The 27415-nt window shown below is 51.0% G+C and overlaps 1 protein-coding gene across 1 annotated transcript; it reads left to right on the forward strand.

Moving 5' to 3' along the window:
• LOC142007534 (carboxypeptidase A1-like) lies at positions 1–24954 on the forward strand. Its single transcript, XM_074984206.1, has 11 exons — positions 1–54; positions 9748–9829; positions 14529–14663; positions 15313–15411; positions 16355–16456; positions 18497–18598; positions 18979–19089; positions 20587–20677; positions 21613–21812; positions 23173–23257; positions 24767–24954. Exons 2-11 carry the CDS (start codon positions 9788–9790, stop codon positions 24952–24954), a joined length of 1155 nt encoding a protein of 384 aa, XP_074840307.1. The 5' UTR covers positions 1–54; positions 9748–9787.
• The last annotated feature ends 2461 nt before the right edge of the window (positions 24955–27415 follow it).

Below are 27415 nucleotides of genomic sequence, written 5' to 3' on the forward strand. Positions count from 1 at the left end.
TTTGGTGTTTGCTTCTCTCCTGGCCGCTGCCTTCAGCAGGGAGAACTTTGTCGGGTAGGTAGATGAGAGTTTAACCTGTAGAGATCTTCTTCCGAGCATGGGTAGGAGGGTAACATGTAGGACCTGGGGATTACAGTGGAGGAGAAGCTGGATATGAATCAAAAGTGTGCCCTGGTAGCCGAAAAGGCTGATGACATATTGGGCTGCATTAGTGGGGGTGTTGGCAGAAGATATAGGGAAAACAACAAGAAGTCCTGTGGCACCTTGTAGACTAACCGATATTTTGGAGCATAAGCTTTCATGGGCAAGGACCTGCTTCGTCAGATGTGTGAGATCTAAGGAACTGATTATTCCTCTTTATTTGACGCTGGTGAGGCCACAGGTGGAGTATTGTGTCCAGTTCTGGGCCCCCAGGACAGAAAGGATCTGGACACACTGAATAGATGGCAACGGAGGGCAACAAAAATAATTAGGGGGCTGGAGCACACAACCTATGAGGAGAAGCTGAGGGGTTTGGGCTTATTTAGTTTACAGAAGAGAAGAGTGAGGAGGGAGTTGACAGCAGCCTTCAACTTCCCGAAGAGGGGCTCTAAAGAGGATGGAGAGAGGCTGTTCTCAGTGGTGTCAAATGGCAGAACAAGGAGCAGTGGTCTCTACAACAGGAGAGGTGTAGGTTGGATATTAGGAAAAACTACTTCCCCAGGAGGGTGGTGAAGCCCTGGAACGCGTTGCCGAGAGAGGTGGTGGAATCTCCTGCCCTAGAGGTTTTTGAGTCTTCGGGCTTGATAAAGCCCTGCCTGGATGATTTAGTTGGGATTGGTCCTGCTTTCAGCAGGGGTTGGACTCGATGACCTCCTGAGGCCTCTTCCAGCCCTAGGACTGTATGTGGCCTGGCAAGCTGAGAGGTTACCTAAAGGAGCAGTGTCAGGTCTGGGGGATTCACACCTCATCCCATCCCACCAGCTGGAAGGAGATCTGCTTCCGCTCTCAGGGAATGTGCTGCTTGCGTTCAGGCTGTGGAAAGTGTATGTTGGATAAGATGCAAATGGAATGGTGCAGGGGTGAGAAGCTCCAATGTGCATGTGAGCTCCCTTGTGGGTGCTCTGAGGCAGCTGGAGAAGAAGGGATGGCTGTTGAGGCAAAAAGCCAAGTTCTTTTTGCTTGAAGGGGGGATCCAGTTTAACATAGGCAGCAGCTGTTACGAAGAAGCAGCTCCCAGAGCTCCAGTCATTGAGGGATGGTCCAGGGGAAACTGGTCCTGACTCATTTTGCAGAGGCCGGACTAGAGGACCTCACCAGGTCTTTTCCTGCCAGACATTGTCGTGAGTCTGTGAACTGCAACTGCATTAGCGCAGCTGTGGGACATTGCAGGGGGATACTGGTAGCATCAGTCCAAGCACCACCATGCACCCAGATCCCAGGGTGAGGGGCATCTGGTAAAAGCCGGTGGCGGACCTTCTAGCAACGAATGAGCTAGATTATGCTGAGGTGACGGGTGGTCTCAGATAGTGACATAAGAATGAAATGAGATGTGCATTCTGTGCCAGGGTAGGCTTTGGGTGGGCGAGGCTATAAACATAGAAGCATAATAATTATCCCTTGCTCTTACACAGTCTCAAAGCATTTTACCAAGGAGCTCGGCCGCGTTGTCCCCATTTCACTGATGAGGCAAATGAAGGACAGGTAATTGCCCCAGGTAAAATGGACCAAGGCCAGGACTAGCATACAAGTCTCCTAAGAACATAAGAACATAAGAACATAAGAATGGCCATACTGGGTCAGACCAAAGGTCCATCAAGCCCAGCATCCCATCTGCCGACGGTGGCCAATGCCAGGTGCCCCAGAGAAGGAGAACAGAAGACAATGATCAAGTGATTTATCTCCTGCCATCCATCTCCTGCCCTTGTTATGAAGGCTAGGGCACCATACTTTATCCCTGGCTAATAGCCATTTATGGACCTAACCTGCAAAAATTTATCAAGCTCTTTTTTAAACCCTAATAGAGTCCTGGCCTTCACAGCCTCCTCGGGCAAGGAGTTCCACAGGTTGACTGTGCGCTGTGTGAAGAAAAATTTCCTTTTATTAGTTTTGAACCTACTACCCATCAATTTCATTTGGTGTCCCCTAGTTCTTGTATTATGGGAAAAGGTAAATAATTTTTCTATATTCACTTTCTCCACACCATTCATGATTTTATATACCTCTATCATATCGCCCCTCAATCGCCTTTTTTCCAAACTGAAAAGTCCCAGTCTCTCTAGCCTCTCCCCATATGGGACCCTTTCCAAGCCCCTAATCATCTTAGTCGCCCTTTTCTGAACCTTTTCTAATGCCAATATATCTTTTTTGAGGTGAGGAGACCACATCTGCACGCAGTACTCGAGATGTGGGCGTACCATAGTTTTATATAGGGGAAGTATGATATCTTTTGTCTTATTATCGATCCCTTTTTTAATAATTCCTAACATCCTATTTGCCTTACTAACTGCCGCTGCACACTGCGTAGATGTCTTCAGAGAACTATCCACTATAACTCCAAGATCCCTTTCCTGATCTGTCGTAGCTAAATTTGACCCCATCATGTAGTACGTGTAATTTGGGTTATTTTTTCCAATATGCATTACCTTACACTTACCCACATTAAATTTCATTTGCCATTTTGCTGCCCAATCACTCAGTTTGCTGAGATCTTTTTGTAGTTCTTCACAATCCCTTTTGCTTTTGACTGTCCTGAACAACTTGGTGTCATCTGCAAACTTTGCCACCTCACTGCTTACCTCATTTTCTAGATCATTGATGAACAAGTTGAACAGGATCGGTCCCAGGACTGACCCCTGGGGAACACCACTAGTTACCCCCCTCCATTGTGAAAATTTACCATTTATTCCAACCCTTTGTTTTCTGTCTTTTAACCAATTCCCGATCCATGAAAGGACCTTTCCTCCTATCCCATGACCACCTAATTTACATAAAAGCCTTTGGTGTGGGACCGTGTCAAAGGCTTTCTGGAAATCTAGGTATATCATGTCCACTGGGTGCCCCTTGTCCGCATGTTTATTAACCCCTTCAAAGAATTCTAATAGATTAGACAGACACGACTTCCCTCTGCAGAAACCATGCTGACTTTTGCCCAACAATTCGTGCTCTTCTATGTGCCTTGCAATTTTACTCTTTACTAGTGTTTCTACTAATTTGCCTGGTACTGATGTTAAACTTATCGGTCTATAATTGCCAGGATCTCCTCTAGAGCCTTTTTTAAATATTGGTGTTATATTGGCCGTCTTCCAGTCATTTGGTACCAAAGTGGATTTAAAGGATAGGTTACAAACCACTGTTAATAACTCCGCAATTTCACATTTGAGTTCTTTCAGAACCCTTGGGTGAATGCCGTCTGGTCCTGGAGACTTGACGAGGACTTTTTCCATTACGCTACCGATCGTTATGACAGGCACCAACATGAGCAGCTAGACAGCTGGGCCCCACATTGATACTCACCAGAGAAAGGCAGAAAGGCAGGAAGCCCCTGTCAGATTCCCCTCACTGGGTCTGTCAGATGGAATTACCTCAGGGGGGCAGGGGTTTGGAAGGGACGAGGAAAGAAAGCACAAGCTGTCTGTGAGGATAGCTGCTTCTCCTCTTGCCTGGCTATGGGAACCCAGTGAGACCAGGATGGCACTGGCTGGGCCCCAGAGCCTCTGGGATTGATTCCCTTGGCAGTAGCTCTAACTCCTGCTGGTTGAGGAGGGCCTAGTGTTGTAGAACTTGGTGCATCCTTTCCCTCAGACACCGCTGGAAACTCCCTCCCTGGGGATCACCCAAAGGAGGGTGGCCAACTGGGATGAGGGAGCTGGGCTTGGCACCACAGGGTCAAAGTCCCATGCCCTTCATCCTGGTCAGGGCAGGATATGAAGGGAACAAACAGTGCAAATGCTCAACTCCTCCAGGAACTGGCTTGATGATGCTGAGAGAGAGAGAACCTGTCTGAAGGGCAGGGGCATTTCAGATTTTGGAGCAGGGCAGATGAGGCAGCTTTAACTGTGATGCAAGAGCCTTCTTAGACACCTGAAAACTCTAGTTTTTTTGCAAATAATATCGTAGAAATTAGCTGCCGGGGCACTGTATCTAATTCCCGTATTAGGAAAGAAAATTAAGTAAATAATTAATATTCTAACACTAACCTTTTCTGACATTTTGTGTCAAGTCACGGATGGTCGTGGGGGAGTTGTCAAGGGCCCTGTGCCTGGGGCCGTGGGCAAGAGGGGGTTGCTCCCAGCCCTCACCTCCAGATGAACCTGCCCATGACAAATAACAAATCACGACCAAAATCGTTGACTTTATGGACTGGGTGGCTGCAGTGGGATGCACTTTGGTTTGGAATGGGCCTGACCACAGCTGAAATGTGCTACACACCTCCTCATTCCTTCCCTCTCTGGAGCTCAGAACCAACAATGGCCAAACATGGTGGTTTCCACAGCAGGCCTTGCTCTACAACCCAGCCTGGGGCGGAACCTGCCACCCTTTGGGGGTTACAGGAACTTCTCTTATATGACTTTCACCCTCTCCCTTTCTTCCTTCACCCTCCCACCTCAGGGACAGAGTTTCAAAGGTCTGTAGACACCCAAAGGGGCATTTAGGCATGCAGTGGGCAGATCTGTCCTGTCCATAGGATGAGGTGGTGCAGCTGTGCCAAGCCCCATGCTTTCGGGAAGCCCATGATGGCCAGCCCAGCCGCCTTATGGATGTTGGGGGGGACGCTCACCTGGGGCAGGCGGTAGACAGCGGCAGCAGCCGCAGGGAGTCCCCTCCCCTCAGCCTCTCCGCCACCGTGCACTCTTCACATGGAGGGAACAGCGGTCTGCTCCACTCTGCCATGGTCTCATGGCCCACTGTGCTTCACTTCTCTGCCTATGGCTGGCAGGCCTCCACCCCCCATCACCTGGGGAGAAGTGAGTCTCAATAGGCCGGGAGGGAATGGAGGAGTGCTGTGTGGGAGGCTGAGGGAGGTGATTCCCTGCAAACTGCCTGTCCCGTGACCCAAGTAATCCATGGCTGGTGAGGGAAGGAGCCAGGGATTAGGGTGAGGGCAGAGCAGGGAAGGGGCCGGGCCTGTGACAAGGGATGGGGGCATGTTTGGGGCCCTGTTCCTAGGACACTGGGGCTGTGTCTACACGTGCCCCAAACTTCGAAATGGCCATGCAAATGGCCATTTCGAAGTTTACTAATGAAGCGCTGAAATGCATATTCAGCGCTTCATTAGCATGCGGGCGGCAGCCGCGCTTCGAAATTGACGCTCCTTGCCACAGCGCGGCGCGTCCAGATGGGACTCCTTTTCGAAAGGATGCTGCCTACTTCGAAGTCCCCTTATTCCCATGAGCTCATGGGAATAAGGGGACTTCGAAGTAGGCGGCGTCCTTTCGAAAAGGAGCCCTGTCTGGACGCGCCGTGCGCCGGCAAGGAGCGTCAATTTCGAAGCGCGGCTGCCGCCCGCATGCTAATGAAGCGCTGAATATGCATTTCAGCGCTTCATTAGTAAACTTCGAAATGGCCATTTGCATGGCCATTTCGAAGTTTGGGGCACGTGTAGACACAGCCTGGGGAAGCAGAGCCCCAGGCCCCACCCCGCTCGAGACAGCCCTGCTAGTGGGATTTTCAAAGCACCTAAAGGTGCTTTTGGAAATAGCACTAGTTGCCTGAGTCCCTATGAAAACCTCTCAGAGCCCCATCTGGCAATGGGGATTACAGAACTGCTCCACCTCAGGGGGGCTGTGAAGGGAAAGCGGTTCGACATCAGGAGGTGCTCAAACGCAGTGGTGATGGAGCCACATAGGTACCTAGGTGGTGTGGGGCCCTCTCTATGCCATGGCTGTCCCTCCCCTGGGTTTTGGCCCCTTCTTTTCACCTCCTCCCCTTGAATCTCCCTCTTTTCGCAGTGCAAACATGGTGCAGAGATCTTGACAGCTTGCCTCCCCGGCCTTCTCTCTTCAGCACTCCCCACTGCCTGCCAAGGGATCCCTCTTTGACAGGCTTATCTCACCATGCCCTTAATTATTCACCAGCCCCTCCTTAATTAATCGCCCTGTCTTTGCCTGTAAACAAGATACAGACTCCCTGCCCCAAGGGCACACGGCAGGCCCAGCTCCTCTCTGGGAACTCAGTTCACATATCCAGGCTGTGCTGCAGAAAAGGACTCCTATGTGAAACTCTAGGTGGGGTGGGGGTGCAGGTTTTGCCCCCCACAATAGCACCTCGGCAGAAGGGACCAACTCTCTGCAGCAAGGCAACCTGCTCTGCATGAGGAGATCACGGGCTGCCTCTGTTAAGGGGTCCAACTTTGCCAACTGGACAGACCAGGTGCCATTTGCAGCTCTGACAGCTCAGCCTTCTGAACAGGAAAATTGGCAGCTACCAGCCTTACTGGGGCTTAATGTCCACACTGTTATTCATCTCCTGATATATTGGGGGGGGGTTTCAAGCACAGCTGAGAGAGCCAAACCAGGGCAAATTGCTTAAAACAGGGCTACTTAAAGCCCAAGACTGGGGTGCTTTACTATAAGGCACCAAACCAATCATGCAATCACTGTTGCCGTACCTGGCTACTAAGAAGTCATGAAAGAATCTCCCTCAGACACTCCAGCTCCCCTTGTGCCACAACCTGTATCCCTCCTTACACAGATGAGAGGTTATGAAAACCTATCTCACCAAATCCAAGCAGGTTCTTCCAAAGGACCAGCCCCATTCCCAAGTCTCAGCGCTTACCCCACAGTCCACGCTGTGACAGTTCTTTAGAACCTAAAATCTAAAGGTCTATTAATAAAGAGAGAAAGAATAGGGTAAGAGTAAAATTGTTAAAGCAGTCAAATTACATACACAAATTACGTCACAAAGTGCTTGATGAAGGCTTGAAGCTATGGTGGAATAAGCTGATATCTCACAAGTCTCTGTTAGAACGGGTCAGCGATCCTTCTGGGCTCAGTTCACAGTAGAGATGCTCCTGAAGTGATAAGCCGGAGGGAAGACAAAGATGGAGGAGCTCTTAGGGTCTTCTTATACCCTGGCCCAAGTGAAGGGAATTCCATTGTTCCTCCCTGTGTGGAGGCACGTCCGAGATGGAGCCTGTCACAGGAGCAGGCCGCCTGTCCATGTCCTTTTGGGCAATCTGCTGGTGCCTGTCTGCTGGGTTACACATCCACAGCCAAGCTCCTCCAATGTGGATAATGTCCTATCTCTGTCAAGTCCGGCTTCCCTTGGCTGGGAACCCTTTCACAGTATGTTGCCATGCCTCCTACTGCAGTGGGCCAGAAACTAAAATTTCAACTACAAGCCCAGAGTCAATACTTACAACTCCACATACAGAAGTGATGCAAACGTATGAGCAGCATAAACAGATTCAGCAACTCACCAACTCTTGCTAGATACCTCACTTGGCCACTTGGCATAAGCTTTGGTGCAAACAAAGGAGGTTGGTTGCAACAATGGTTTGCCCAGTCATCCTAAACCCAATCATGTCACACACCCCTTCAGGTTCTGGGCCCCTTCCTTATTCAGGCAAAACTCCCATTAGGGCTGAGTAAACTCTGCACCCTGTACTCAGGGTTTAGCCCAGCTGCTGGGGTGGGCCCCTATAATATCCCATGGGCCATCAGCCAGGCAACCGGGCAAAGCCCTGAGTAAAGAAGGAGTCTCTGGTGTCCCTACTGGGATGTGGCCCCCTCATTTACTGAGTTTCACGTGACTTGCTGAAGGGTTGTCACAAGGGAATGCAGGGCATGGGGCACCGCCTACCTCAGACACCCCGAACCTCCCACCCTACACTGTAGGCCCTGCCCTGCCCCTGTTTTGACCCTTCCTGCCCCTTCTCTGCCCCCTTGTCCCCTCTCCTATGCACCATGAGCAGGGGATTACCAAGGAGCCTGGAGTGAGGTGGCAGTAGGGCCCCCCCCGGGCACAGTGTTGGGAGCTGAGCTGGAGTGACCTGGCAGCCTGCTCCCATCTGCCCTCCCGCAACCTGCTGCGCTCCAAGCCAAGTCACACCTAAACAGTGCTGTTCGGTGACCCAGGACAGGAAGCTCTGCTGCGGGCTGTGCAGCCACTCCTTAATAACGAGCACTCCTTAATAACGAGCCACTCCTTAATAACGAAGGGCTGGCATAAGTCATGAAAGTTGATGCTTCCTAACCCTTCGTAACGTGTGTTGTCATTAATTATCGCGCTGGGTGTGCTTGGCAGCCTGGGGAGCGTGGGTGTGTCACATGAGTGCGCAACTCTTGCTGGGAATGGTCTAGGGGATACTCTTCCTTTGCTGCCCAGCCGTTGCGTTGGCCTGTGAAACGACACCTTTGCAAAGTCCTCGTGGAGGTGAGCATGCTGGCGTGCGGTGATGGTGAGTTAAGAGCTGACACTAGATGATCTAGTCCCACCTGGCCTTCAATTCTAGCATTTTATTGCCTGTGGTGGTGTTAGCACCTGCAGGGTCTTATTGAAACAAAATAAACCAGCAGTCATGTAGCACTTTAACAAAATGATTTATTAGGGGATGAGCTTTCGTGGGACAGACCCACTTCTTCGGATCGATAGAATTTCCACTCCAGCCCCAGTGATATAGCACAGAGGTCCAAAAAAAAATTGCAATACAAACTGACAAATCAAATACATAGAACTGAAGGTGAAGTGTTTACTCCTTTTTGCTGATGTACATTTCAGAGGAGCACTGCTGATACATGCCAGCATATGTAATATTGGTCAAGGTACAGGAGAATGAGCCCCGATCTTATAATTTACAGGTTAGGTCCAGTGATGGTTCCCTCAGAATAAATACGTGGACAAAGTTGGCAACGGGGTTTGTTGCAAAGGAAAAATTCCAGGATTAGTATTACTGTGGTGTAGCCTGTGGTTGCTAGTGGGAATCTTCCTTAGGTTAGGAGGTTGTCTATAGGAGAGAACAGGCCTGTCACCTAGGGCCTTCTGGGACTGCAGAACTTCTATAGCTTCTCCAATACCCAGCACACCCCCGGCGCTCAATGAAAGTTTACTTTAGCTTCTGCGTGGTCCACAGCAAGGGTGAGCAAACTTTTAACATCGGGCCCCACTTTTCCTCCCTGCAATTAGCAGGGGCCTCCCAACCTGTCTGTCGTCATCCCAAGTAATGGAAATTTTGCTTGTCTTCATATGAGAAAGAAAAAGAAAAAACACTTTTGGCACGTGTAAGAAAATAGATTTGTAGAATGTAAAGACTTTATTAACTGGAAAATAAACGTGAATACACTGACATAAAAAAAGTAACAAATGTCAACATTTGTACAGCGATGGATAAGCCTGAGACCCGGCAGTCGATCGTGCCACGCCCCCCACTTACAAAATTTCACACATCCCCCTGGGGGCCCGCGCCCACACGTTGCACAGCCCTGGTCCGCGGGCTAGGGCATGGGGCTGAGATTCAAGCTACCTGACCACCAGTCCTGGCTTGGTCACTGAATTCCTAGCTAGCCTAGGGTAAGTCCTCTCCTGTTTAATGTCTCCATCTGTAAAATGGGAGTAATGGCCTTTGCAAAGTGTGTTGTGATCTGAGGATGGGAAGCCATACGTCGGAACTGAAGGGCAGGGTTCCTAATGATGTCCACTGCATAGACCTTGTTCTACTATCCCAGCCTAACGGGCCTGAGAACCCCTCAGCAGTCTATCTCCGGGTCCAGCCTCCCTTCCTTGAGACACTTCTGCATGAGCCTCAGTAACTCCTCTCCATCTACGCAGGAACCAGGTGCTTCGTATCTTCGTTGCCAATGAAGCTGACATGGAGAAGGTGAAGGAGCTGGAGGAGCTGCAGGATCTGCAGGTAAGGGAAAGGCACAGAGCTGCCAAGTCTGAGCCTTCTGTTCGCAAGGGCAGCAAATTCAGGACTGGAGAAACCACCTCCCTTGTACAGCATGGTTGGGACCTGACTGGTCCTGGGCAAGAAAATTTGCTGGACAAGGGAAGGTTCCCTGCCACAGCCCCCCACCTATCATTCCCCCTCTCCTGTCCTAGGGCTGCTCCCCTACCTTCTGCCCCAGGGGGCTGCCAGGGAAAACCGGCTGCAGGGGAAAGCCAGCTCCGGACCCAGCCCTGACTCCATGGGAGAAAGCTGGCTCCAGCCCCAGCCCTACTCGCCCACCCTCCCACTGGGGATGCTGGGGGGACGTGGGTACACTGCAGCCCTGCCCCAGGGCTGCCAGAGGACAAGGACTGCACCCTCCTGCCCAGTTCTCTGGTCCAGTGACATCCTTTGGCCGGATGTTGCCAGACCAGAGAATGCTGGATTCAGGAGTTTCACTGTATTATCACTAGCAAAGGGAGGCTGTATTGAGGCTGGTGGAGATGCTGGTTCTCCCCACCACACAGTGTGTCTATAAGTCTCGTCCCATGCCAAGCCCGCCTATGGGAGTGAGGGGGCACAGAGGGAAGGTGCACCAGGGCCCAGCATTTCAAAGGGGCCCAGAGCACTGGCCGCTGCTGCTGCTAGCAGCAGTGGATGGATATCCAGGCCCCTTTGAAGTGCTGCTCTGAGGGAGGAGGGGAGGACCAGCACCACGGTCTGAGCCACATCAAGGGCTGACTGCCCTAGGTCCCACCCTTCTATCCTTGACTCTGCTCCTCCCAGCAGCATGGAGCCAGGCCCGCCTCCCATTTTGCCCCTGGGCCCACAGTGGCTGTCGGCCCCCTGGTCTATGCTAAGCAGTTAGGAAGGGGCTGTGACATGACACAGCTCCTATGAGTCAGTGCAGCTCTCAATGCATGAGTCCCATGGCTGAGTCTCAGGGGAGGAGAGAAGACCCAGAAGTTGGCGCTGCATCTATTATCTGTACCACGCTTTTGCTAAGAACCCCAAACCTGATCTCATGGCAATTCCACGTAGTGCAAGATGGTTACCCAGCCCAGAGTGCTTCCAGGCTGAGTTAGCGCTCCCTTAGATCTATGTAATTCCTTGAACTGTGGGGGGGTGCTCCTGCTTTGCACAGCAAGAGGGGTGTGGTGGACCCTTGGGTTTGTGGGAAGGGTCGCTGAGACTTACAAACGTTGAATGGATTTAAGAAGCAGCTGATGGTTTCACACAAAGCAAAGGGAAATAGGTTTGTTTCAGCTGAGCTACCCTGTGACTTTGTGGGTGAAATTCAGGGTACATCTATACTTACGGGAAGATTGACATGGTCAGGATCGACCTTCCAGGGTTCAGTTTAGCACACCTAGTGAGGATGCGCTAAATCGAGCCATCAGGGCTCAACAGTTGACCCTGGTATGCCTCATTCTCATGAGAAGTAAGGCAGGTTGACAGGAGATATTCTCCTGTCAACCTCCCTCTGTGAGGAAGGCCTGATAAGTCAATCTTAGATATGCTGATTCCAACTTTGCAATTGTCGTAGCTGGAATTGCATATCTAAGACTGACTTTTAGGTCTAATGTAGACCTGTCCTCAAGAAGTGCAACCCACACATGGACTTAATCTAGAGATAGAACCAGAGCCAAAACAAACCCATGTCCACCCATAGCAGGGAGGTGTTTGGAGCTGGGATTCAGCCGTGACCCATAAAAAAGTAAGGGTTGTGTTAGAAATTGGAATCCATTACTAAGCTCCGCTATCAACCCCCCACCACAGAAGGGACTGAGAATGACGATGGGACCCCTAGGGTGCAACCTGGAACTAGGGGTACTCCTGCGCCCCCTTAACACTTCAGCTTGAGCTGTCTTTCATAAAGCTTCACTAGCCTATATGCATACTGGCAACTGAACATCCAACCTGCCGACAACGCGAACATCACACGTTGAGAGTGGAAGTGTGTTGTTGGCAAAAGAGCCAACAAGCCGTGGCTATGCTGCCTGATGACCCGTGTGTGTCACCACAGCCTGGTTGCTAAACACTGTGAAGAGTAGACAAAGCCAGTGACAAACAGCAAACCCCTCCAGGTGCTGTCATCACTCACCACAGCCGTGTGTGGCACCTCCCCACCCAGCTACATTGCATGAATGTTCCCCGAGCCATATATAAATCACTCAAGAAAGGCACCAGCCTTTCCATGCCACAGGGTTTAGCTGGGTCCCTGGCGTGGGTCTGTGCCACTGAAGGGGAAAGTCAAGCAGCTCGCAGTGTGTGGTGCTTGTGCAATGGTCACTGAATTGTAAATCTCTTGATCGCAACTCCCCTTGCAGATTAATGGTCACTGAAGAGCCTCCTAGGTGTGGTTCACCTCCTTTGTATGTCACTAACCAATTTACAGCATAGTTCACTAACAACCATGCAGCAAAATCTCATGTCTGGATACACACTGCTATCCTCGTATGGAGAGAACAAGCGGCTTCAGCAGATCATGACCTGTCATATGGTGTCTCCATGGCATGATTTGTATAAAATGGGCCATGATTAAAGGTGGGGCAGGTATTGGTTCCAGGGGACTATGCTGAGGTACAGAATGGCACACGAGCCCAACCCCAAACATAGAATCATAGGGTTGGAAGGGCCCGTGGGAGGTCATCCAGTCCAGCCCCCTGCCTAAAGCAGGATCAACCCCATCTAAGTCATCACAGCCAAGACTATGTCCAGCCGGGACTTAAAAACCTCTAAGGATGGAGAATCCACCACCTCTCTAGGCAACGCATTCCAGTGCTTCACCACCCTCCTGGTGAAGTAGTTTTTCCTAATATCCAACCTAGACCTCCCGCTCTGTAACTTCAGACCATTGCTCCTTGTTCTGCCACCTGTCACCAATGCAAACAGTTTCTCACCCTCCTCTTTAGAGCTCCCCTTCAGGAAGTTGAAGGCTGCTATTAAATCACCCCTCAGTCTTCTCTTCTGCAAACTAAATAAGCCCAAATCCCTCAGCCTCTCTCCTAGGTCTTGTGCTCCAGCCCCTTAATCATTTTTGTTGCCCTTCGCTGAACCTGCTCCAGCAAATCCACATCCTTTTTACACTGGAGGGCCCAAAACTGGACACAATATTCCAGATGTGGCCTCGCCAGTGCCGAATAGAGGGAAACAACTACTTCTCTAGATCTGCTGGAAATGCTCCTCCTAATGCACCCTCGTATGCCATTAGCCTTCTTGGCTACAAGGGCCCACTGTTGACACATCCAGCCTTAAACAAGGCAAACGTTTGTGACTGAATTTTACCAGTGAGCGTGTCACTCAACCGTGGCCATCCCTATGAGGGTGCTGGGTCTGGGGCAACACCCCCCCTCAGCCCCAGGCACCCTCCCCCATCCTGCCTCTCCTTACCTATGCTCCACCCCTGCTCCACCCACCCCCTGTCTTCCCACACTTGCTTTGGCCTCTGCCACCCTCATTGTCCCCCTTCCCTGAAGGCCCACTTCCCCTGCCCTGAGCAATGTGACCAAGAGGTTACCAGGGGGCCTGGCACAGGGCAGCGGCAGGCACTGGGCCCTCCTGTACTCACTGTGGCAGCTGGAGCTGCAGGAAGCAGTGTGACCCAGCAACCTGCTCCTCCCCTCCACCACACTCACATTGATCAGGGCTGTTGAATGTGCTGGGGCCGGGACACTCCAGTGCATGAGACAGGCTGCTGGAGCGCACAACTTCCGGCAGGTCCTCTGCCACAGTCTGGGAGAGGGCCAAGCCTTGCTGCCAGCCCCAGCCCCTCCCCCAAGTAAGCCCCCAGGCCACGCTGTCTAACCTCAGTGTGAGGGACCCTCCCCTCCATTTGTAACACTGACAGACCCAGGTCACCAGCAGCAGGGACTGAACCTGTGATCATAGGGACTGAAGCCCTATGCTCTACTGCACGAGCTGAAGGCCAGCTGGCTCTCAGTCTGGTCTGTGGAGCAGAGACTTCACCCAACCTAGTATGAGGTCTCAGTGCCTCTGGGTACTACATGCTTCCCAGGGCTGAGCAAGTGTGTCCTGAGTCCTTTCAGGGGTTCTTCCCACCCAATGCACCAATTAGAACACCACCAGACCCAGGTCACTAGCGGCAGGGACTGAACCTGTGATCATAGGGGACTAAAGCCCTGTGCTCTACTGCATGAGCTGAAGGCCAGCTGGCTCTCAGTCTAGGCGGTAGAGCAGAGACTTGGCTCACCCCAGATGAGGTCTCAGTGTCTCTGGGTACTACACATTGGACAGCAAGGGTGGTCACTGCAAGACCCTCTCAAAACACAGGGCCTGCAGGGAACTGTCCTGAACTGCCCTCTGCATGGGACATCTCTGCCCTCACTGAGGGATAACGTTTGCCAATCACTTCTACACACGGCACTTCTTCTCAGAGGAGACCCCTCACAAGCTTGGTTGGCCCCTTTGACAGCTCCATCCTGTCAAGAGCGAATGGATTCCTTCTTCCCCCACCCACCTGTCCAGAACTAAACTCTGACTTGCGTCCTTTGCTGAGTGGGGACTTCAGCGTCTGCCCCTCGGTGATTTACACTGGGGAAACGTCCTGATCCCATGCTGCTCAGTACCCCCAGAGTGCACTGAAAAGTGCCCCGTCTGGCTGATGGACACAAATATTTCTAAGTCTCCTGACAGTTGTTATTTGTTTTTAATTCACCAGCTGGATTTCTGGCGGCAACCTGGAGTACCAGAGATTCCTATAGATGTCCGAGTGCCCTTCCCCAGCCTTCAAGCCGTCAAAGTCTTCCTGGAGTACAACAACATTCGCTATTCCATCCTGATACATGATCTACAGGTGAGTGCCCGAAGTCCAGAGGACTAGATATTCTGTAGAGAAGGGTGGTGTTGAGGAACCAGAGATATGGTATGAAACTCCTGGTGACCCTGTGAGTTATCTGTATAACTGATGGCCCAAAACCTCCTGTAAGTTAACTCAGCTTGCCTCTTTTGTGCTGAAGCTACAAAGCCATGCTCTGCCCTCTGTTGGATCTATGGCTTCCGTTCCACAGAAGTCAGAAGCCCTATACGGGTGGGTGTGTAACTGATAGTAGGTGTCGGCCCATTATTTTTAAGGCCTGGTGGTGAATCAGGATAATAACAAGTTGGGTCAAGCGCTAAATTCACCTGAACCTAAATGAAATTTCCCAGGCAAATGGGAAAGCTCATTCTGCTGGAACTCCATTCACAGGACAGGCACAACAGAGCCCGAGAGCAAAGAATTGACCCCGTATGGTCACTCAAGTTGGAAACCGAGAATGGTTTGGCCCAGTCATTGTAACTTCTAGTCAAAGTTCAGTGTGTGGGAGGGAACAGCTGCCAGGAAATGCAAGACAAGTTCTCCTTGGTATAAACAATGCTCTTTCTTCTCCAAAGCCTGCCTGGTCTTTGAGATACCTTTGCATGACCTGTGCATCCTCACAGCCTCTTCTCCCTGCCTCTTCCAGACTCTGGTGGATGAAGAACAGACTGAGATGATACGTCAGCGTTCCACGCCTAAGTCTTTGGAGGCTTTTAACTATGCTACTTACCACACTCTGAATGAGGTAACCACCCAGGCTCTCCCATTGGCAAGTGACCCATGAGCATCAGAGAATCACATTCGTGGAAGGCCAAGTGAGGAGAACAGGAGGCAGGCTTTCACCATTGACTAGGCCACGTGTGGTCCTCTCCACTTAGGGGTGGCACGCAAAGCAAAACCCATGGGCGGGCAGGGACTTCACAGTGCAGGGACGGTGAAGTTTGGAATTGGTCTCTGCTGAGGTGCAGTGCCGGGACACCTTGGAGGCTGATTTGATAGGCTCTCACCCTGCCTCGGATTTCTCACCCACCACTCATTGCATTTGCTGTGCAAAAGCAACAAAGAAAAGAGATCTACCAGCCCATACCTCATGCAATTGTCTGGAGACTACTGCAGTCGACATAGGTACCAGGTGTCTCTGTAACCCACACACCGAGGTGGGCTTTGCTGTCCCATGCAGTGGCACCTAGACCACTTACTCAGTGAAAGAATGAATTTCCTTTCCAGCCTTTGCTGAGAGCCAGCTGGATTTCAGCTCAAACTGCAGAAGCTCCTGTACTGAGGTCCCAGGTTCAAGGCTACACCTGTGGGGGACGAACGTGCAGGGAGGCCTTCTCAAAGGAATAAGAAGGGGGCATGAGAGAGCACTCCATCTGGCAATCAAAACTTTGGCAAGAGGGAAGTGCACTTCCTGAGTGTAACCCCCAGGCAACGCAAGGAAAGGCAAATGACAGTCTTGCAGCAAAGATTTCAGCTAGGCTTCACAAAGGTTTCTTCCCAGGCAGCTTTATGCACATGTCTCTGTTTAACATCTGGTGAAGTGCAGAGAAGGGTTGGCTCAAGTTCTGCACCATGTCCTGGCTCAGCAAGCACTGGAACCAAACTAGAAAAGAGTGAAGCAAAGCGACAGCACGGGGTAAGCCAAGCACCAGTTTAGACCTAACTCCAGCATCCTCTTTGTCCACCAGATCTACCACTTCATGGACTTGCTGGTCACTGAAAATCCCAACCTGGTCAGCAAAATTCAGATCGGCAACAGTTACGAAGACCGCCCTCTCTACGTGCTGAAGGTAAGGTCACAGGGAATAGGCACGGGGCTGGAGTCGGATCTCACACTGATTTCTCAATGCTCTACCTCCACTAACCTCAGTGGAGTAACTCTGAACAGTCAGATTCTACTTTCTACACACAAGGCCAGATTCTACGTTGTGTCCAACCAGCATAAATCAGCAGAAACGTCACTGCACTCGGTGGAGTTACCCTGGTCAGAGGATTAGGATAATCTAGTTTCCTGTTAATGAAACCAAAAACCTGTCATGTAGCACTTTAAAGACTAACAAAATAATTTATTAGGCAATAAGCTTTTGTAGGGAAGACCCACTTCTTCAGCCAAGTCTGAGGAACTGTGACGATTTGGTAAATTACGTTTGGACTCCACTCTCGGAAATATTACCACAGAGATTCCACAAAGCATAATCACCCCTCCTCAGCTCTATCCCCTGCCAACTACTGTTTCCTGGAGATTATTTTAATAGCTTTCAATGCCTTTTCTGAGTGCTGGCGGCCAGAGCGATCCCCATGATATACTTTTCTATTATGGCCCATGGGGCCAAGTCAAGCCTTGATTGATGGACCAGCAAGAGAACTCAGGGAACAATATTTGTGTTGCAGTAGGTGATTCCCTACAGCTGGCTGAAAACAGAGATTTCACCTGCAAAAAATGCAGACAAATATGACAAATTTAATTTGAAAATGTTTGGGTTTTGGTAAAAACAAACAAACAAACAAAAAGTTTTGGACAAAACCGGATACTTTTCGTGAAAAATTTATTTTTTTGCCCAAAACCCTGTTTTCAGTTGAAAAACAGTTTTGATGGAATTTTTTTCTGCACCTGAATCAGCGTTAAGCCAGTGTCCTGGTATAACTGTACAGGGCTCTGCGCTGCTCGAGGCGCCATCTTTCGGATGAGCTGTAAAACTGTGGTCCTGACACCATCTGGTCACTAAAGATTCCCACCGTATGTTCTGCGGCAGTACAGTCAGTAACTCTAGGGCTGGGGCTGAATTCCAAGCTGGGTAATTAGTACATTCTACTGATTTAAATGACCCAAAAATTGTTTGCTTCCTGTCACAAATTACAGTCTAGTGGGGTCACCATATTCCACCCTAGAGGCAGCTGCATTTCATGGGTGAGTGATGCCATACGCAATACAGTGTGCCTATCAAGCGCCATGTGGGCTAGTCATTATGGAATAGGGCTCCTATGAGACTATAAGGTATGGTCCAAGTTTTTCTGGCACTAGAAGTTCTACCCAGTGTTGATCGGGTCCTTAACTCAAATTTTGTTTTGCTTCATTTCAATCATCGCTCTGGGGTGGGACTGGGGCTGAGGGGTTCACGATGCAGTGTGCCCCAGGAGAGGACAACCTCAGCCTTCTTTCACCATAGCCACTGGGGCTCAGTAAGAAGTGCCTGCCCATGGCCGCTGCAGCAGGTACAGTTTCTGGAGAGGTGTATAATCTCCAGCTGGGGAACAGAGATACAGACAGACACACAAACAGACAATTAGATATCTGTCCCTTTCTCTGCCTCTGCCTCCTGCAGGCCAACGGTGATAATTGCTGTCCTGGTCCCTCTCACTGGTCCATTGCTGCCCCCATGTGGTCGTTCTGCAGCATAACGGTCCCTCCTATCAGAGCCCTCCCTTTCCATGTTACGAGAAACACTCAGATTCCAGGCACATCCCATTGTCCTGACACAACCAAACCCAGACCGTGCTTTACATTATGATAAAAGAAAGCTGCATGCCAAATGTGGTGGTCCTAGCTCTTACCGTTTAGAAGGCATTCTTGAACAAATGGACTCATGGATGGATGGACAGACAGACACGCAACGTTTCTAAATTATATGGTAAATCCATGACTTCCTGATGCCTTGGTACAATGTCACTTAAAAAGTGGAGGAGGGAGATCTCTGAAGTTCAGAGCCATTTGGCGTGGCATAGAGTCCCTGAGGGGGCCACCATGCAGCTTGCAGATCTGGCGTACGGGAGGAGGGGGGTGAGCTGCACTGCAGAAAATCAACCATCTACACCTCTGCTTTTCCATGCAGTTCAGTACTGGTGGAACCAATCGCCCCGCTATTTGGATTGACACCGGCATCCACTCTCGGGAATGGATCACTCAGGCCAGCGGAGTCAGGTTTGCAAAGAAGGTACTGGCTGTGGTTTCATCTGAGAAGGGCACAGTCCAGGAGGAGGGGTGGAGAGTGATATGGAGTGCGCTTGTCCAAGCTAGAAGCCAGTGGGGTTGGTGATGCTACTTCTGTGAGTGGGATGGGCCTTGCAGAGGCAGGAAGTCTGTACTGAAGCCAGAAAAGATTGGGATAAGCTTCTGCTCCTATAAAACAGACACCAAAAATTGCAGGGTGTCAAGTCTTGGAGGTGGCATGGGACCATAGCTGGTGCAATGTGACAGCAGATTTATGAGAGCTGAAGATCTGTCCCCATGAGTGTAATGATGCACAGTGTTAGAATTACTAATGTGCCTGGGTCTATGGTTTTTTTTTTTCCTTACTTGTGCATCTCTGTTCAGATCATCGATAGTTACGGCACAGACCCTTCTCTTACCTCCATCCTGGACAACATGGACATCTTCCTGGAGATCGTTACCAACCCTGATGGCTTTGCTTACACCCATACCAGCGTATGTCTCTTGGGCCTGGCTCAGGACTTCTAGGCATGGGTGGATGGGGAGTGGCCAGAGGGTTCCCTGCCCCGCAGTGAGCTGTGCATTGGGACCTAATACTTTACTGCATCTGTGCTATGCACTGGCAGCCATTTCCACTCCCTCGTCACATTGGGCCAGGACCACACAAAGATAAAAGGCCTTAGAGAATCTCAGGTGGCCTTAGTACTCTTAGAATCATAGAATCCTAGGGCTGGAAGTGACCTCAGGTCATCGAGTCCAGCCCTCTGCCTAAAGCAAGATCAACCCTATCTAAATCATCCCAGCCAGGACTTTGTCAAGCTGGAAGTTAAAACCTCTCGGGATGGAGATTCCACCCTTTGCTAGGTAACACATTCTAGTGCTTCACCACCCTCCTAGTGAAACTCAGTCTTAACAGGGAAAATTTCTGAGTTTTGGTAAAAACAAAATAAAACAAACAAACAAAAAGTTTTGGACAAAACCAGATGCTTTTTGTGATAAATGCATATTTTGCCAAAAAAACCTGTTTTCTGTTGAAAAACAGTTTTGATGGAATTTTTAGATAGAATAGCCTGCCTGCTATGTGGGTTAAAGACCCAGTTGGGCCCTGCTGGGTAGGTCTTTGACCCGTATTTGCCAGCAGCCTCTAGAGCTGGCTATAGCAAGATAAGTTTTAGCAAGACAAGCATTAACAGGATGTTGTGAGCAAGACATGAGAAGTCATTCTTTTGCTCTACTCTTTGCTGATTAGGCCTAAGTGGGGGTATTGTCTCTGGTTTTAGGGACCACAATTCAAGAGCGATGTAGAGAAATTGGAGAGGGTCCAGAAAAGAGCAACTAAAATAATTCAAGATCTAGAGAACATGAGCTATGAGGGAAGACTGAAATAAATGGGTTTGTTTAGTTTGGAAAAGAGAAGACTGAGGTGGAACATGATAGCAGTTTTCAGGTACCTAAAGGGTGTTACAAGGAGGGAGAAAAATTGTGCTCCTTGGCCTCTGAGGACAGGACAAGGAGCAATGGGCTTAAACTGCAGCAAGGGAGGTTTAGGATGGACACGAGGAAAAACTTCATAACTGTCAGGGTGGTTAAACACTGGAATAAATTGCGAAGGGAGGTTGTGGAATCTCCATCACTGGCGATATTTAAGAACAGGTTACGTAGACATCTATCAGAGATTATTTAAATGGTCTTTGATCCTGCCATGAGGACGGGGGACTGGCCTTGACAACCTCAAGGTCCCTTCCACTTCTAGTATCCTATGATTCTAAGTACCCCTGGGAGAAGGTAAGAGGGATCTGACCTACCCAGGTTGTAGGCCCTGCACTGCAGAGTTTGCCAAACTGTGGGAGGGGAGAAATATTTGCCTAAGAGGAACCAACAAATCAACAGCAGGGCCCTGAATAGAATTCAAGAGTCCCAAGTCCCTGCCTAACACCCTAACCATCAGGGCCTGGCTGCCACCCTCACAAATGGTTTTCCTCTCTGTCCCAGAATCGCATGTGGCGTAAGACCAGGTCCATCAAAGCCGGGTCATTGTGTGTCGGTGTGGATCCCAACAGGAACTGGGATGCAGGTTTTGGCGGTACGGTTTTCTTTTAACCTCCCGTTTTGGGAATGTACGTGGACTCGCTCCTGGGGTGAGGCGCCCAGGGAAACAGCAAGAAAGGGCTTGATGGTGCTGTCCACAGCTGGCTGGTGGGATGAGTTGGGCTTTTTTCTGGGCCAGCCCCTGCAGGGAAGGAGCATTTTCTATTTCTCTGGAGCGACTCCAGCTCCACCCCCTTGAAGTGTGTCCGCTCTCGTGTCCTGCAGGGAGAGGCCGGTGACACTGGCCTTTAGGGATCTAGTGCAGGAGCAGGCGACCTGCGGCGTGCAACCCATCCAGGTAACCTGACTGTGGGCTGCGAGACATTTTGTTGACATCGACCCTCCGGCAGCCCTGCCCCCTTCAGCTCCCAGTGGCCACAATTCACTGTTCCCAGCCAACGGGAGCTGTGGGACTGGTGCAGCTCCCATTGGCCAGGAATAACAAACTGTGGTCAGTGGGAGCTGTGTGGGGGTGGAGCCTGAGGCGCGTCAATTTCCGCAAATTGTCTTGTGTCCCACAGTCAGATTACCCCCATGGACCCTGAGGCTGCAGGTTGCCCGTGGGGGCCCACAGAAAAGTGGGGGTAGTGTAGGACATTGCCAGGGACTGTTTTTCTTCTGGAGAACCTGGAAGAACCCCCCAAAGCGAACAGAGCATCCTTACCTGGGACATTCCTGGGGCACTTTAGCTCGGGCTACACGGCCTACTCAGGCCTTGGACTTTGATTTGCCAATGGGAGAACCAGTGACAACTGTGATGTGAAAACCCAGCCACTCGGTACTGGCAGGAGGCCCCCAAATTTCTTGGGGCCGCCCCAAATCCAGTGGATGGGACGAGCGTGTGATGTCTGCTGGCTAAAGACAGAAAACTCCCACACTGCTTTGAGCCACCCTGTTTCTGAAGCAAAAAACATCCTCTTCCCTCCACAGGGGCCGGGTCTAGCAGCAACCCCTGCTCCGAAACTTACCGCGGCCCCTACGCCCACTCGGAGAGCGAGGTGAAAGCCATCGTGGACTTTGTGAAGACGCATGGGAATATCAAAGCCTTCATCTCGATCCATAGCTACTCCCAGCTCCTCCTGTATCCCTACGGCTACACCAGAACCCCAGCTGCTGACCACCAAGAACTGGTAGGCTCTTCCTGATGCCCTCAGGGGCCCTTTAAGTGTGGGGTGAGGGGCTGGAAGGGGCATGAAGGTTCGAAGCGTGAGGGTGGAACCACACGAAGGTTGTGTGGTCACACGCAGGGCCAGCCTGAGCCCTGCCCCCCCCCCGCCTGTAGGATTTCTCCTCACGTGGGTTCCTCCTCTATAGTCACAGCCCTTTTTCCGCTCCTACGTTTGGTTCAAAGGCCTCTGGTCTCCCCCCGCAGCTGCACCGTCGTGCACCGACTCAGCACAGGTCCTCACCCTTGCCCTCGTGAGGCTGAACCCCAGGGAAGGGCAGAGCCCTGCTACTGGTGCCAGTGAATCAAGATCCCCCATTCGCTCAAGTAGCAGGTGCCTTTGCTCTGCTTCTGGAGCCAAAAGCCGCGTGGCCCGTCAATGTTGCTCACGCGCGTGGCAGCTGACCAGTGCCTCTAAGCTTCCCTCTCCATACTGCTCTGTGGAGGAGATATTTGTGTGGTCAGTGCAAAGGGTGGAGCCTCTGTTCCGATGCCCAAGTACTCTGTAGCAGGGCTGACAGCCCCGTGGGAGTCAAGGCAAGGTGGGAAGGGGGCCTGGCTCTGTGCCCTGCACGGGGTGGGCCTAGGGCAGTCAGCACTTAGAGCTGCCTGGACTGAGGCATCGGGCCACCACCTCAGAGCTGCTAAGGTGCTTCAAAGGGACCCGGAGCGCTGGCTGCCCAAGTAGCCTCAGAAGCCGGAGCTGCAGGCCCCTTTGAAACACTGGGTCTGGGGCTGCTGCCCCTTTTCCCCCCATCACTGGACCTGGGCCCGTCTCCCCTTAGCCTTGTCTTTTTCTCTGTTAGAGCCATTCCTGGGAAATCAGAGTCCCCCACCTTCTTCGGAGGGAAAAAGCATTTGAGAGGCTTTTGAAAGCAGGGCAGAGGCCTCAGGTGGGGTGATGCTGTCTGTGGGATACAGTCCCTGAAACACCACACCTGAGCTCAATAACTGGCCGTGGTTGGGCTGAGGGGCTGTGCTCGTCGCTCAAAGGCAGGAGGGAACATGTGGGGGGAGCCCCTGGAGGGAGGGAGGGGAGCCCCTGCAATGCCAGCATCCTGCAGGGATTGGCAAGCAGGCGTGTGTTCTGCAGGACAGATCCACTCACCTCCTGGAATCTGTTGTATATTCCCAACAAGTCTGTGTTTCTCTCCGCCCCGCCTCCGCCTCCCTCCGCCTTTGTGTCTCTTTCCCCTTGAAACATGCAAGAAGCCGCTAACCCCTTCTGCCCCCATCTGACCGCTTGCTCCAGCCCCCTCTGAGCAACGGCGCCGCTCGCAGCCATGGGATAATGCGTTTTTCTCCTCTTTGCATTTCTTCTGCAGGATGAGATTGCTGAAGCGGCAGTGGCTGCCCTGTCATCCCTCTATGGCACAAGTTACAGATACGGCAGCATCATCACAACCATCTGTAAGTTACCTGGAGCCCTGGCTCCTTTACCCATCGGGAATGACAGCCTGGGCACTCTGTCATACAGCACAACCACTAGGAAAGCCTGTCCCTAGGGGAGGAGTAAGCTGGATATTGGGAAAAACTAATTCTCCAGGAGGTGAAGCACTGGAATGCGTTACCTAGGGAGGTGGTGGAATCTCCATCCCTAGAGGTTTTTTAGTCCTGGCTTGACAGAGTCCTGGCTGGGATGACTTAGTGGGGATTGATCCTGTTTGAAGCAGGGGGGCTGGACTACGTGACCTCTTGAGGTCCCTTCCAGCCCTCTGATTCCATGATATGCATCAGGATGGTGGTCCCCATACCAGCAGCTAGTGGCGCTGCCAGTCACAGCAAGCTATTGGTCTCTGTCAAGTCCATCCCTAGCAGACACCTGACTGGGACTTGAGAGCAACTTAAAAAAATGCCGTCCTAGTGAATCCACCCTGGTTTTCGCACTGACGCCAGGCTATGCTGGTTCGGCGTAACACACACACCTTCTGGGGGCGGTGTCCTGTCCCAGCTAGTGGCACTGAGCCCACTTACACAGAGAAGAATGAGCCTGCTAGTCTCAGTGCCAGAAGCTGGGATAGGATGCCACACCCAGAAGGTGTGGTCCTGCAGTGTGAACACTAAAGCAGTGGTGGTACAGCAGCCCCACCAAAGCAGCATCTTGCTTTCACCTGAGCACATAGTAAGGGATGCTTCCAACCAAGGCAACCTGATCTTCTTAAGACACCTGGCCAATGGTGCTGCGTATGTGAGTGCCCTATTTGACCCCTGCAGTAAGTCCGAAAAAGCCTGTCAAGGTTAATAACTGAATGCCAGAAAGGGCCACCGCCATTGTAGTCATCTAGTCTGGCCTCCTGCATACACACTATTTCACTTAGTGATTTCTGCCTCCAGCCTGTATCTGGTGGTTGAGCTAGAACACAACTTCTCAAAACACATCCAGTCTCCCCCTTGTTTCAACCTCCAGCTGAAACACACCACATCCCCAGGGAAGCTTTAAGTCTGATTTCTCCATTTTTCAATACCACCTTCTAGCCAGGAGGTGGGCTGGTGAAACCTATGTGCTGGGACAACAAGAAGAGTAACTGTCCCCACCCTTGCCAGATGCTGTAGTTTAGTTTTTGGTGGAGTGCCTGGGCCACAAGGCTCAGAGTGAAAACACCCAGCTGTTCGCAAAGTTTATAGTGTGGGGTTTTTGACCACCTCCTCATCAAAGGACCAGCAGCAAGATTTACCGCCCCCCCCCCCCCCCGGCAAAGTTTGGGTGGTAGAGGGTGAGACAGGTCCCAGCTCTTGTTTTATTCATTTAGTGTTAGAAACTGAGAGCCAAACACTCGCCCCTGTTGCAAGAATTTGCCGGTTGTATTTTGCAGCACATTCAAGCGATCTTATAGCTGGTCCCTTCTCTCTGCAGCCATTACTACTGCTGATAGAACAAGTGGTCATTGGTTTTCTTTTGGGTGTGTTTCCCAACTTTAGATCAAGCTAGCGGTGGAACCGTTGACTGGACTTATAACCAGGGTATTAAATACTCCTTCACCTTTGAACTGCGGGACTCAGGACATTACGGGTTCTTACTCCCAGCCAAGCAGATCATCCCTACTGCTGATGAGACCTGGCTGGCACTGATGACCATCATGGAGTACACAAAAGACCATCCTTATTAGAACAGAACAGACTGCAAGCTCCGGTCACTTCTCTGGAGGAAGCCCGTGATGGATCCAACTTGCTAAAAAACGACTAAATTAAAAAAAAAGAAGTGGAATTAACTGAGAGTCTTAATTTTCCATCCTGGCTTTGATCGGTGTTCCCTCTAATCCACGGTTCCCAAACTGGGGGGGGGAGTGCCCCGCTGGGGGGGGGCATGAAGGAATTCCGGGGGGGAAGGGGCGCAAGGTGACCCAGCCCGCCCGTCATTCCTCCACCCCAAGAAAGAGCCGGCTTTTCCTTCCAGCTGTCAGCCCCCACCATTTTACGTGTGCATCCAAGTGTAGCTGCTATAAAAAGCAGGCAGCCGGTGAACACCTGCTTAGAGCTAGCTGCCTCCTGCAAAGATGAGGGAGTGGGGGGGGGAGTAGGATGGGGTTAGATGAGGGGGGGGTGGAGGTGCCTGGCTCGGGGGGGGGGATGAGGTAAGAGCAAGGGGCTAGTGGTGCCTGGCTCTGGGACAAGGGAGGGGCTTGGGCGGGCAGCTTGTGGGGCTCAGGCAGGCAGCTTGCAGGGCTTGGGTTGGTGGCTGGCCCCAGCAGCGTGGGGCTCAGTCAGCTTGGGCAGGCGGCTCTGGCAGCACAGGGCTTGGGCACATGAGCAGCCGGCTTGGGCAGCTCTGGTGGCTGGTATGGGGCTCAGCAGCTGGCCAGCTGGGGCTACACCAGGCACCCACAAGGGACCAAGGAAAACTATTTGTGCTTATTGTTAATTTAAAATAACATTTTAATATCAAGTCTTTGTGTTTATTTTAATTTACAAATTGAAGTTTTTGTTACAGTGGGGGTTGGATGATGGTAAAGAAGAGGTCGGGGGGGCATGGGAGTTTCTCAGAAATCAAAAGGGGGGGCGTGATGCTGAAAAGTCTGGGCACCACTGCTCTAATCTCTTCTGTGTGAAGAATAAATGTTTTAGGTGCACCAAGGTATGGGTGGATGTGCACCATCCACAGAAACACAAAACTCTGCTAATTAGCTTGGCGGGATTTGAGTCTGTCCCAGATGGATGCAAGCACGTGGTTTCCAGGGGACACTGGTTTAGAGAACTTGGATGGATCCCATCCCAAAATCTCTCCAAAGCAAATAACTTGCTTTCCTTAGGCAGGGGCTGAGGAGCAAATAAGCTGTGCTCCAAGTCCTAAATAAGGGTGAAGGTGAGTGAAGCGCTGAACTGGGAAGAAAGGCGGGCTGCTCCTCGGCGATGAGCCGTACCACTGAGATTGATTTTGCTTTTATGAAACTGGTGTAGTTATAGCCGGGGCTTACACCACACTACTAACAGGAGGAACAGGATTACACCCAAAAGAAAGAGAAGCACCCCCTGGGGTTCTTCTAACTCCCAGCAGTTATCTAAAACAGCCCATGGGTTGGTGGAATTCATTGGCTGTTACCTAGCCCCGAGAAGTGTGAGTTTCAAGTTTCAGGTGATGGGACTACTTAAGGGTTAATAGGAGGGTGTGATGTACAGACACAAACGACACTCTGTCCTGTAGAGCACGGAGGCTCAGTGGATCACGCTTCCCAGTGGAAGCAGCTTCTTTCAGAACTTCCTGGTCATTGGGTCAAAGCCTTTTCGGGGGTTCTGGGGTGTCTTTGCCTCAGCCTTACACATGACCCTTACAGGCTCATGAAACTAAAACATAAACACATCAACATATAGACAGACTTGCCACAGGACAGGATGCAAACAGACAGAATACAAACAGAGTTAATGAGAGCATTTACTGAGAGCATATACTTAGATAGTTAAGCAGATACAGGAATAAGATGCACCATTGCATCATGTTACTTCAGCTAGCTATACTACTAATACAGATTTTTGCGGTACCATTAGGTATTCACACCCTACTCTATCTAACTCGTGAGCAGGCAGGAGGAGCAGTGAAGGGTGATCAGGCCTTGTCACAGACAGCATCTGGTCTCTCCAGGATTCGGGAGTTCCTCCCCCTCCTTACGTCGTAGCCCCCCTTTATAATCCTGCCGTTTGCTGGCTCCACCCGAGGCCTGACACATCACAACCTGGTTGCTTCTGCTTCTCTTCGCTTGCAGCCCCTCCCAACTTCCCTCCCCATTTTACACAACTATTTTCACATACTTATTTTTTCCTTTTTAAGGTACACAGCTGGCTCCTCTGGGCTGATGGGTCAGAGGCCATGGTCTTTCCTGTTTTTCAATTTAGGCCGAGAGAACGTGGATGCTGCTGAAGTTACATACTGCTGTTAATGCAGGCTGTATGCAGTCCAGTAAATCCCAGTGCTAACTGGGTTAGACTTGCCCAATTTACTCGGTTCCTCAGTTCTTGTCCTGGGGTTAATGTTTTAGCCATTTTGTGCTGAGGCATATTTCTTTATAGTATTTTAAAAGGGCCTGCGTACCCCGCCTCCATCCCACACACCTCACCATGTTGTTCAAGTGCCCATGC

This window comes from Carettochelys insculpta, chromosome 1 (assembly GCF_033958435.1).
Source record: "Carettochelys insculpta isolate YL-2023 chromosome 1, ASM3395843v1, whole genome shotgun sequence".
In the NCBI taxonomy this organism is placed as follows: Eukaryota; Metazoa; Chordata; order Testudines; family Carettochelyidae; genus Carettochelys; species Carettochelys insculpta.

What these genes read in the sequence shown, in the direction of transcription:
- LOC142007534 (XM_074984206.1), top strand. Translation starts at nt 9,788, where the DNA reads ATGGAGAAGGTGAAGGAGCTGGAGGAGCTGCAGGATCTGCAG. An exon ending in GCCCTCTCTACGTGCTGAAG is followed by an intron (nt 16,457 to 18,496) that starts GTAAGGTCACAG and finishes TTTTCCATGCAG; the next exon opens with TTCAGTACTGGTGGAACCAA. An exon ending in TTGCTTACACCCATACCAGC is followed by an intron (nt 19,090 to 20,586) that starts GTATGTCTCTTG and finishes TCTCTGTCCCAG; the next exon opens with AATCGCATGTGGCGTAAGAC.